The 12,495-nt window shown below is 46.9% G+C and overlaps 1 protein-coding gene across 8 annotated transcripts in view; it reads right to left on the bottom strand.

Annotated features, from left to right (window-relative positions):
- Positions 1-12,495, bottom strand: part of rols (rolling pebbles) — a 54,199-nt gene that overhangs the window by 15,924 nt on the left and 25,780 nt on the right. For all 8 annotated transcript variants that reach the window (XM_033382560.1, XM_033382561.1, XM_033382559.1 and 5 more), the window contains 2 exons: positions 2,687-2,869; positions 1,508-1,647 (listed from right to left, as the gene is read on the bottom strand). In XM_033382560.1, coding sequence (XP_033238451.1) covers positions 1,508-1,647; positions 2,687-2,869 — 323 coding nt within the window. The remainder of the gene's footprint in view (positions 1-1,507; positions 1,648-2,686; positions 2,870-12,495) is intronic.

Genomic DNA, 12,495 nt, shown 5'->3' with positions numbered 1-12,495 from the left:
GTGGCACGTTTATGTTTGCTTATGCGCGAGTATTTAACTCTTAAGTGAAATCCCATGTCACGTGTCAGAGAGCGGGACGACGGACCGCAGTACAGCGCCGAAAAACTGAGACTGAAAACTGAAATCAATTGAGAATCGCTATGATTGCTTCATAAATACTCGTACGAGTACGAGTACTCGTACACTCGTACACTCGTACACTCGCACACTCGTATGCTGTGAGCTGAAATGAAGTAAAGTAAGGATTTGAATTGGTTAGAAAGCAGAAGACCCAAGCGCCCCAAGCCCCCAGGCGACAGGCGACAGGCAGCCGCCTGACTGACCCAGATTCCAGATTACCTCCCTCCGTCTGCGGCTCCCATCTTCCAGCCCAGCTCCTTCTGCCTACCCAACTTCATCTTCTGGTGGAAAACAAACTGTCAGTTTAACCATTTGACAGTCGCTTGCAGATACACAAGCCAAGATATGAGATACGGGTACGGGCCTCTCGAGTATCTCCAGCTACTTACTGCTGCCGCTGCCGCCGCTGCATCCTGCCAGACAAGATACATATCTGGCACTGGCGATCTGCTCTAGCAGATCTCCTCCGACTCCAACTCCGACTCCTCCTCCCCCTCCATCTTCGATCTTTTCCTCCTTTTGTGGGGCTCCCAGCGGCGCCCGACAATTGAAACTTTTGCGCCGTTTTGGCGTATTTAAAGTGACATTTGCTGACAGTCTGACGGCGATGATCCGTCGAGGTGGAGGGATCTCAGATCTCCGATACAGCCCGTGACTAGAGTCGCTGCTCGTTGGATGGTTGGATGGGTCCATGCAGGAAGGTTCGTTGTTGGGTTTCAATCAAATTAAATTAATTAAGAGGAGATTGGAGCCGGTAATTGTTTTGTAGATCGCAAAAAAACACCACAAAATAGCGAGGGTTACATCGAGAGTTACCCAAGGCGGCCTTTGGGATCCAAGCAATAATAGTTATAAGAACTATTCGCTTTTGTATACCACCCAGAACCCAGACAGAACTAAACTTTTATTGCCACTCAGCATGTTTTGGGCACAATCTTCGAGCATAAAACAAATTGCTTCACACTCTCTCTGGAGGCTCTGATTAAAAGAAAATCAAAGCGTTTTACGATCGCCTACGTGCCCCGTGCTCTCCCCCGTGCATTGGGGGATGGTAAGATGGTAATGGGAACCGGGAACTTCTTTGTTATGATAACCCGAAAATGATATACAAAAGACTGAGGCGCTAAGCACTGAAAAGATGAACGGAAATGGGAAAAGTCGTTTCAGACAGTTAGAAAAAAAACCAAGAAGAGTTTTCTTTCATTTCATTTTCTTTTCTTTGTAGATTTCTTTTCCATGAAGCCTCCTTTCTATCCACTGCAGCAGAGTGGAGCATAAGGCATAATCAAGTGGCCATTAAAGCATACACTAGAAACGTTACCCTCCTCCATTCCCCCCCACCCCCTCCCCCTACAGGGGGGGAGAGTATCTTTGAGTACGCACTCACCTGCATATAGCGGGCCAGGGCCGCGTTCCTCTGCGCATGCGATCTCAGCTGTGGCTGCGGCGATCCCAGCGGACTCACGATGGTGGATGTGGAGCCACCGATACCCGTATCGTAGCCCTGAGCGTTGGCGCCATCGACATCTGTGTGTGTGTGTGTGTGTGTGTGTGTGGTGCCACAATGAAAAGACAAAGAAGGAAACAAGTACAAAATGAGAATGCGAGTCATCAAGTCGAAGAGTGTTTGCCTAAGAAAACTGCAAGCTGCCACTAAAAGTGGCACATGCCTGAGAGCTCGACGGAAGACGGAATGTATCCCATGATAGAGGTCATGAACTATGGTAAGCTTTAATAAAGGAAAACTTGACTTATGAATACAGCAATTTGCAACAGTCGTCGCCCCTTTGGTCGCATCTCAATTGAGACGCCCAATTATCCCGTCTAAGCACCGTAACCCCTGCCACTGATTGGAGCCCCGGCTGTATCGGCACCTAATTAGGTATGCTAATTAAGTAGAGCTGCCCTGATCGGCACAAAGCACTCATAAATAAAGAGCAGCCGCAGCCAAGCCGCTGACCAGGTCGTAAATTCTCGCCGCCCGAGAGACCCAGAGGCCCAGAGCGGCTTAGAGCTACTAGTGACATGATCGTGTACGAGACGGAACAGCCAATAAATCCAGTGGCAAGTGGCAAGTGGCATACAGGCATAGAGCCCCATGGAAACGTGTCAGCACTTGGCTAAAGACGGACATAACTTTCGGTTTTCATGGGCTCGTACCACGGGGTAGGAGTTTTTCCACGTCTGGGACTCGTGTGTCGTTCACTTTTATGAAGTTAACCGACGAAACGAAACGATATCTGCATGCCAAGCAATTTCTACACACAATTGGCATATTAATTCCACAGAAATAAAACAGAAATAATACAGAAATAAGAAGGGATACGAGTATCGGACGATCCGATCCACTGACTGACTGAAATGGTCTTGAACAGGTATTTGAGTGCACTGCAAAAAAGGGTTCTGTAACTTGGAACAACTGAAAGTCGAAATCTAACGAAAGTCCCTCCACATACATTGGAATTGGAATTTCCTTGGCATTTGCCAGTCGCTTGTAACCGAATATCTGTATCCACAAGATACATGTGCGATAAGCAGCAACGGCATAGCTTCAGATACTACTCACCTTTCAGCGAGCTGTTCATGCACATGGGGCACTGATCGTTGCGGAACATGCAGGAATAGCAGCGCTCGTGGCCGCAGGTGTCGATCAGTTTCCGTCGCTTGCCCTTGTCGAAGGAGATGCGGCAGGAGGGGCACACAGAGCCGCTGGCATCGTGTTCCAGCAGACGTCGTATGGACTGGAGATCTGCAAGTGGAAAGGTATCGAGTGTAAGTGTAAATGTCTTCGAGAAACAGGGCTAAAAGCTTGCGTTAATGGGGAAATTAAGTACTAGAAGGGTTCCAAAGACAGGTGATATTTCAAGTAAATAATTCCAGGAATTAAGGAATAAACAAAGGGATAGTAAGTTCTTCCGTTTCACCCGAAAATAGATGGATCTGGCGAAATAGAGACAGTATCCTGCCCGTTCTGCCACAAAAACGATCGATCTGCGTTGTTGTATTCCATCTGGTCTTCGATTTATCTTATTATCTTGAAACATTTATCAACAATTTCAACGATTCAGATTCTGGGGCAAAGATTTGACTGCCATTTACTCCTCGACGGCTGCGATCTTGGGAGCTTGCAGCCGAATCCGAATGCAAAAGCAAACCCCAAATGCACAAATCTCAAAGTGCACTTGTTTTATGGCCACCGTTTGCATAAATTGCCGCTCTGTCAATTAAATCGCCGGTTTGTGCAACTGTCAATTGTCTGGGACTCGGATTCGGATTCGGAATCAACCGCGGACTCCGACTCCGACTCCGATTCGGCCCAATCCTACGATACAGCAAAAAGAAATATTCGTCTCTCCATATTGTTTCTTTGGCTCTGTTTTTGTTTGTTGATCGTTTGTTTGGGTCTTTAGGCTTTTCGCTTTTTGCTTTTAGCAACCATTCAATCCAATGCCAGGAGGCAGCAATCAGCGGCATTCTTTGCAGTGGCTGCTGCAGCGGCTGCTGCGCTTTAATTGATTTAATCTGCGCCTGGTTTATTATTTCTATTAGCACTTTGTCTTTCTGTGCCGATATAATGTACGAGTGCGAGTGCGATTGCGAGTGCTAGTACGATTACGTGTATGTATGTAAAAGTGCTTGCCGCTTGCCACTTGCCGCTTGCCACCGATCGTCAGCATTTTGGTGGCCGGCTGGAACGGAAGTCTTGTTATTGTTTAAACAATATTTAAACTAAAGAACTGCTGACTGCCGTCGATGGGGAATTGGGGGACTAAATGCCTACTCGTCAAAAATACTCGTAGAACCCCAGGACAGTGGAGACCTTTTCTATCTTCCTTCCCAGAACTTGACAGATGGTTCTGCTCCTCCTTTTTTTCTGTTTGTTGTGTTGCAAGCACTTTGTGGCTTTTGAAAAAGTTTACCTCCTGCCTTTGTCATTCCCTGTTTTTTTTTCAATTGCATTCTGTACCCCAATTACGAGTATGTGTGCAATGCGAGAACGTCAGTTGCAGTTGCTGTTGCTGCTCCATCCACAAGACAGACCCCAACCCCAATGCTCATTCCATTCATTTTGCCACCCCTGAAGCGTCATTTGGTTGCTGCTGTTGCATCGGTGGCATCTGCTGTTGCGCCTGCGCACACGACACACCACACCATGCCACACCACGCCATGCCGGTGGCAATCGCCGTTGACATTTCTGCAAATGCAAATTGTGCTTCTTTCTGCCTAGGCAAATGTCAGTCGGGCAGCACTTGTTGAACAGAACCCGAACCCCAAACAGTTGTTCATAAATTGTGCCATGTGCTGCTTCTGCCTGCCTGCCTGCCCCTTTCCTTCCTGGAGCGGTTAACGATTTGCATGGTCAGTGCCCATTCCACTCCATTCCATTCCACTCCACTCTATTCCACTCCATTCCATGCCCAGAAAGGCCGACTTTTTGCCAGTGAAGTTCAAAGATAAGCAAGGTACGTGGTACGAGTAGGGTATGCCATTCCATGTGGGTTGTTGGATTACCCGCCAAACTCCAGACGTGCCAGCTGTGGCTCTGTGGCGGCCCACGCCACTCGCAGAGGAGAGAGAGGGGGGGAGGGGAAATTTATCCAAACTGTGGTTTTTGATTTGCAATAAATAAACGAGCCAACGAGCAGGAGAGGAAAACGAATGCCAGTCTGTGCCTGTGCCCGTGCCGGTTCCTGTGCGCGAGTGTTTGTCAAATAGTGGGCATGAATGGCTTTGGAAATGTATGTGGCTGTGGCTGTGGATGTTGCAGAAGTCGAGGCCCAGGCCGCTGCCGCTGCTGCTGCTGCTGCTTGTAATCCACTTTACAAAACCGACGACCGGACGTGGTTCTCGTTGGCGTCGTCATCGTCGTCGTCGAGACCCGGGCAGGGTCTCTTTCCCGCCAACTAGGACAGCTGCTCGACTGCCACGAGTGCTCGTACTTATGCCATCGATAAAGTGTTATCGTCGAGGTTCGACGAAAGTCGAAAGTCACCTGCCGAACACGATGATTTGTGGGCTGGTGGCTGTGGTGGCTGTCTGTCTCTGTGTGGGCCGCTGCCGCCAGTGACAGCGAAGAGTGTTCCAGGGGGTTATCGATACTCCAGAAGAAAGCCAACGAATTTGATCTTTGCATTGGCAAACACACAAAGCTCACGGGAAACCCAGCCCCCGCACATCTTTGTCTATGCCAGAGGAAATTTATTGCATGATCAGAGCCGCGAACAGGCGATATTCGTGAAGAAAATCTCCCACCGATGCCTGTGTTCCGCGCTCTCGAGTGTATTCCCGAGCAAGTCCCGGCGATATCTCCAAATGACTTCCTGTGGCAGCCCTTCCTTCCTGGATACCTCAATAAATATGTGCATAAATATGTACTTGTCTCCGATCCATCTCGGACACGCACCAATGTTCCACGGACTGCGGAAATGTGGCTTAGAAGCAAATTAATTGTGCAATTTCTCAGGCATAAACTGTGGCCAAAATGAGAGACGACAGAGCCTGCTGGCCTATGGAGACGCCTAATGGCTGTCGAGTCCAATGCACTGCGCAGACGAGATCTGTCAGATCTCTCTCTTTTGTGCTGCAACAATAGGGGGGAAGAGTGGAAATTCTCGTGGCAGGCCATGCAACTAAATCTAAATTGCTAAATTATGCGGAGTGCCAGAGAGTACCAGCAGCTAGGGACGACTCTCTTTTCCCCGCCGTACGCATGCGCATGCGCGGCGGCGGCGGCACAGTTTTCTGTTGTTTTTCGCGACTCGCGTTGCGGTCGGGTCTGCGCTAAATTGATTTGAATTTGAATTTTCCCTCGTGTGACCTCCCCTCCCCTCCCCGTTCAGCCGCTCCATCCCCCTCCTCTTGGATGACTGGCTGGCTGGCTGTGGTTTGCCGGTTTGCCCCCTCAATGGATCCAAGTGGTTTCCATGTGGGCGGTTTATTTCTGCTAAATTGGCAAACCGCGCTCGGTGCTGCCGCTGTCCCGTGTGTGGATCGTATGTGTGGGCGATATCTGCGTGTCTGCGTCTACGCCTGCGTCTGCCTCCTTCTGGCTGTCCGTCCGTCCGTCTGTGGCACTTGTTTTCCTTTATGTAATTTCTTTGCAAATGATTTTCTTAATACCCAACTTGGACGTAATTCAATTTGCGGTTTCTCTCCAATGTTTTCCACGAAACTCCAGTCCCAAGGGATTGAATGCCTCCGCCGTTGATGGAATGTGGAATTATGTGCCGCAGAATGATGGTTAGCCGCGAATTCGTAATTTGTAAGTGTACTTAAGTAGTAAATTGGTGAGAGGAATGCTGTAGAAATGTTCTCAGGAATCGCACAGACGAAACGGCAGTCCGATCGAAGCATAACAAAGGGCCACGAATGGTTCGATGTATAGGAACAAGTTCTGATGGCAATCCTTTGTCAATATATTCTCTATAAGTCTGAGATGCGGAAATACGAGTGAACCAAGCCTATGTATCTGTTGGGATAATGCCATGATAATTATCAAAGCCGTGAAGCTTGGGCTTGCAAGCCCTTTATCTACCCGTGATATCCGCGAATGGAATGGTTGACGGAATCTATCAGAAACTGGTTTCTGATTTGATGTGCCATTAAAACAAATATGGCCAAAACAAAACAAAAGCCAACGTCTGTTGCCCGCTCTTGTTCTTCTGCTTCTGCGAACAGCCGGTCATTAAGCAAAACCGAAGATACGGAAAAAAGCGAGACGGAACGTGTAAAAAAGTGTCAAACTAGAGTTGTAATAAAAAAAACGCGCGATTTAACAAAATGAAGCATAAAATGAATATCTTTTGTTGCCTAAATAAACTCGTAGGCAGAACAATAGCTGGCTGTTGGACGGGCTGGGTCAGGGCTATTCTAGACAGTGGATTGTACTATCTGATAGCTCAGGGTCAATGGGAGAAACGCCTGACCCCGCCAAAAGCAGGGAAAGGGCGAACTAGCAAACTAGCGAAAGAGCGAAAGGGGGCACACCCGCGGACCCACTGCCATTGAAAAGTGCGTATTCATTACAATTGATTGACAGACATGGACTGGACTGGCCCGGCCTGGCCTGGCCTGGACTGGACACAGACGCAAATCAATTCATGCTTGAAGTGCACACCCAACGGACCATGGACCATTTACCAGTCACCACCGAGCACCGACCACCGACCACCGACCACCGACCACAAAAACCACCAGAGTGAGGCTCCACCACAATCGACAGCTTTTGGCAGCCCCAAATCAGATTTCAGCAAATGGTTGTCCAGTGACATGGAACATTTTCCACCTTCCGCGGCGATTCCAGTGATTTTTCATTGTTTTCCATCGACTTTGGACTTTGGCCTTTTGTTTTGTTTATATTTAATTGCTTTTTAACATATTTCTCATATTGTTTTTTCATAGCTGATCGTTTCCTATTTAAGGGCCTTTGTTGTGGCTCAAACATTTTCAAGTTCAATGCGTGGGGCTCGAAGCTTTTGCGTGGGTCATGGTTGGGCCCCTCTCGCCTGGTCGGGGGGAAATCGTGGATCGCGGCATGAGTCACCTCTCCTACGATGGTCGGAAGTGTGTGGATCAGCAGAGGTGGTAATTACTCGCATATTCCTGGGATGGATCTGCCATTTGCATTATTCATTGGAGCTCACAAAGAGGAATTCTGACTCACCCATGGATGAGCTTTGTTTATGGGCAAATTTAGTGCAAAACAAAACAAAATGCATGTCGCGTACATGATTGATTTTTCTACTTTATTTAGGGGCTAAACAGTATTCCATTAGAAGGAATACAAATGGTGATTGGATGGTCAAAGCGGTCTCGGAGGAGGGCTCCACTCCGCTCAGTGGAAAAACAAAAGAGAAAGAGAAGCTCAGCAAAGAAAAGTAAAGCAAAGAGCAAAAAGCAAACATAAACAAATCAAATTAAGCGCGAAATTGGATGGTTTTTTTTTCAGTCAGTTCTCTTATTTTTTGTTTCTTTTTGGGGGGAAAGCAACGATGCAGCAAGCAAAATGTAAAATGAACCCAGAAACGAACTGTTAAATGTGTCATAAAAAAACCTTAAGAGCTGTCGCTGTCCGGCTAAATGAGTCGCAAGCAAATCCCGCGGACCGACCCCACCAGACCCAGACCATAAATAACCCAAATGGCCGCTCGAATGGCAAATTTCGTGAGATTCTGCACTTTGATGCGCTCTCTCGCAGCAGTTCGTGAAAACGTGAGCCCCAATGTTGGGGAAGAAGTTACCTAAGCGTAGCCCCCGGGCCTAGAAGGGACCCGCCGAATGGGGAGGCCAAAAACGAGGCGTAGCCATCGTTCACTTTTCACGGAAAGCCCCCGCCACTCGGGCAACTTTGTTATGCCTCTCGGTGTGCTCCAATCAGTGCCATGCAATTGTTGCGAAACCAAGGAAAAAGCTATGTCTTTGGCTCTACTTAATCAGCCTCTACTCGCACTTGGCCAAGATCTGTTTGAGTTGGTCCCAAACTAACAAGAAACCTCGCCCATCATCTTCTATGTGGTGGAACCATCTCTTAACCATCGTTTACCATTGACCCACATTCCCAAAAAGGCAATGCTCGAACACGACACCATCCCGAGATCGAGCCGGAGACCGAGGCGATGTGTCGATAAATGTCTTCATTAGTCAAAGCCAAATCAAATATAAAAATGAATATTTATTGCATTCAAAAATTGTGCGACACATTCAAATGTGTGCCAGCGGCCGGAAATTTGCCAACGCACGCAAAAAAAAAAAAAACAAACACGAATATAATCCCCAAATGCGAATAAATCAAATGGAACTTCCGCTAGAGCGTGGGCTGCGCCACGCAGGGAGGGGGGACGGGGGATGGGGGATCGAACCCGTTAGCCAAATGAAAAGTGACAATTTTCATGTGGAAGTAAGTCTTCAGAGAACGGAAAGCCCCCAGACCAGACACCGAGCAGCACCCAGCCGGCACCCAGCCAGCACCCAGCCAGCAGTCAATGCCGAGAGATTTCGTACTTGTAAACTATTTCTTTTATTTTTCATTCGAGTGCGAATTTCGAGGGGGAAACCCACGCACGCACCACAGCACCACAGCGGCAGCCCCAGACAAGGTGTCCGCCGCGGCACACGAGATCCCAGTCTTGTACCGTCTACGCCTCTGTGTCTGTCTCTGTCTCTGTCTCGGTCTCTGTCTCTGTCTTTGGGCGATTCATTCATTTCCAATACGCCCCAGCTGCACTCACAGCTGATTCATTCACTCGATCATTCATTCAGGTTCCCATTCATGAGACATTTTTGACAAACAATCTTCGAATCCCAATCCCAGGTTTGCGGGGTCCAAGCGATCGCCTCTGTCCATAATTGGCAGCGACCATCGATCAGTGGCCTCGGCTAATGCGGGCCTCGGACTCTGTCAACGGTAGGTTGCACTGCAGTAGGTTGGACGTTGCAGTCGTAGGTTTCCCCGTGATATTCGAGTGGCCACAGAACCAAGGCGGCTCCCCGGATGCCAAGATGTTGGGCTTTAATTGGATCTATGATGCGGGAGGCTAAGCTTCCATCTTAGGATGGAAAGCCCTCTTTCTGGAGAATAACATAAAAGTGTAAGCAGAAACACTCGCACTGCCCGTAAATGGGCCAAATGAGGTCCGTTTTACTTTCCCCACAAACACATCCACGACCTTGGCGCATCTCTGATTATTTCAGGGCATAATCAGCTCTTAAGCAGGGCTTAAATGAGGCATAATTATGCATATGAAATATCAGCTGCTAAAGACTTTCGGTGGGGCTTTGTTTTCGTATTGTTTTTTCCCCTTTGGGGTTTCAAAAATTAGATAGAAATTAATTAAACGAAATTAAGTGGCTCATTTGGGATTCGAGTTTCTTAAAAAAGCCGCTCAAATAAATTACTCAGTTTTCAGCCAAGAGACAGATATTGAAATATCTCAGGATCGGAGATGAATTCTGGACTGTTTTTCTAGCTGTCTGGCTTCTGCTGTTTGCCAATAAATCGCACAGAACTTTGAATTGCTAATTCTATGTTTAAACATCAATTTATGATGCTATCTTAATTGTTTACTAAAGTTGTTAATGTGCTAAAATCAATTCTGGTTATGCGAAGATGGAAGCCCAAGCCCAAAATAAATGCCAAAATATTTTCAGCACACACTCTTCTTCATTACGTTTCTGGCCGTTACTCTTCTGGCACTTTGCTGCACTCGTGTGACAGAGTGAGGGAGATCAAAGTTCGACAGAAGGTCGTCATCATTCTCCAATCTTGAGACCAATAATCACATCATTATGTGTTATCTTCTATCGTTCTGTTACATATCCAAACAGCCCTTTGGCACAAGTCTTCTATGCGTGATCCCATGTCCACATTCTATAATTTGTTTCCATAATAATACTGTTTTGGTTGTCAAATATTATTGGCGACATTAGCACATCATTAGGGGATTTGTTCGTTTGGTTTTCTGGTTTTCGGTGAGACCTTTTTTCTAACCATTTGTTGGTCCATTATGGTAATGGGCCAAAAGTGGCTTTTCGGACTCCCGAGATGTTGCAGAAGTTGGAAACAAATTATAAAATATTTCTCATTCGACTGGGGAATGGGGCATAAATTTTCATAAATTAAACGATGTGGGAAAACTAAGCCCGAAACCCCCAGGGATGGCCATCCAGGAATTGACAAGCTTTCAGCATTTGTCCGGCGCGTTACGCGACGCCATCGATGGCTATCTGTGTGCCCCACTGTGTCCCAGGTCCGCAGCCCCAGCTGCGATGGGCTGCATACCAAATGAGGCCCCGCTCGTATCGGCTTGCTATCACGTGTGGGCGCCACTCTCCAAGTGGTTCGTATTGGAACGGAGTAGAGTGGAGTGGAGTGGAGTGGATACCTCAACATAATGCAACACCTTCACTCCATCCCCCGCCCCATTCCCCTATAATGTGTGTAAGATTTAATTTCCCCTCTTTCTGCCGCGTATCTATCCGTTTATTGTATCGTTTAAGACGCTTTCTTTGCCCCATTCTATCGAGTATCTGTATCTGGAATCATTAATCAATTCCCTCTTTCGTTGGGGCGTGGCTGGTAAATATTTTGACCAATATTTCGTGCCAGTTTTTGTTTCTCTCTTGTTTTTTTTCTCTGAATTTTTAATTTGCTATAAATAGAGCGTGTGATTGGGTCGGTTTTTTTTCAGTTTTCTGCTTCAGAATTGGTCGTAAACTGTGTAATGCCTTTTGATTGATTGATTTCGTTTTTTTCCAAAGGAATATTGCCAATATTTCGATGTGTAAATGGAACTTGAAGTAGGAACTTGATGGCTGACAGATTGAATTGGATCTCATTGGAGTTTAGGGTCTGTGTTCCACAATGTTCCATGTTCCATGTTCCATGTTCCCTGTCCCATGGACACGGTATTCATGGAGAACTTATTGCTGGTAATATCAGATGGCCATAGTATGTATCTAACCACCTGATTAATGGAGCAGCAACAAGTGAAGCTCAAGTAAACCTCAGATTATGGACGGAACATGATCGTCGGCGAGAAGAGCAGCAGCAGATCGACTGGCAAGAGTATTGCAGGCGTGCTGGTGTTTGTTGTCTGTCAATGGATGACAAAACCAGTGTAAAACCCCATGTTGAGCCCCACTCGCCGCTCGCCGCTCGCCTGCCACATGCTTGGGCAATTTGCCACGCTGTTTAGACTGTATCAAATTCGAAAATAAACCCCAGCTAGCAGCAACAAATTGCCATCGAAAACGTGATCGAGTTGACATTGAAATGTGTTTTTTTTTGTTGGCAAACAACACATATGTACCATGCCTCGCACTCGCACTGGTATCGCCCTATGAAATCAGCCTATGCCGCCGCATAATACTTTCAGAGTATGGAAAACTCAACTGTAGAACAGAACGGAACGGAACGGAACAGAATAGAACGGAGTGGACCGGATCGAAACGCTTCAATTGATAATGAAACTATTTAATTGAGAGTTCAGCGCCAGAATTAACCCCACCAATTCCACAAAATTGAAAAGCCTCAACATCAATTTGCGTCTCCCCTCGATTTGATTTGGGAATAGGAGCCATATATATGAATACTATTTACCACTCATGCGAGATGACATAAGCCACCACAGTATTCGGGCGGGGCGGGGGGTTCATAGTTTATTCTTTCGTTCAGCTTCGATTCCGAATTGCTTGACCGACAGGTTCATAAATCAAATCGCAATTCAAACTTAGCTCCCAGCATGGGTGTAAATGCTCGCAGCTCCCGAGATAAAGAAACAAGAAATGGCAGTGATTATAGAAAAGCCTTACAAATACCATCATTGGAATGGAACAGAGATGATACAATATAGAGATTTTGGTTAGATTTCTGAAAG

Source organism: Drosophila pseudoobscura, chromosome X (assembly GCF_009870125.1).
Source record: "Drosophila pseudoobscura strain MV-25-SWS-2005 chromosome X, UCI_Dpse_MV25, whole genome shotgun sequence".
Taxonomy (NCBI): domain Eukaryota; kingdom Metazoa; phylum Arthropoda; class Insecta; order Diptera; family Drosophilidae; genus Drosophila; species Drosophila pseudoobscura.
Note: the sequence above shows the minus strand (reverse complement) of the source record. Positions and strands in the feature narration are given on the sequence as shown.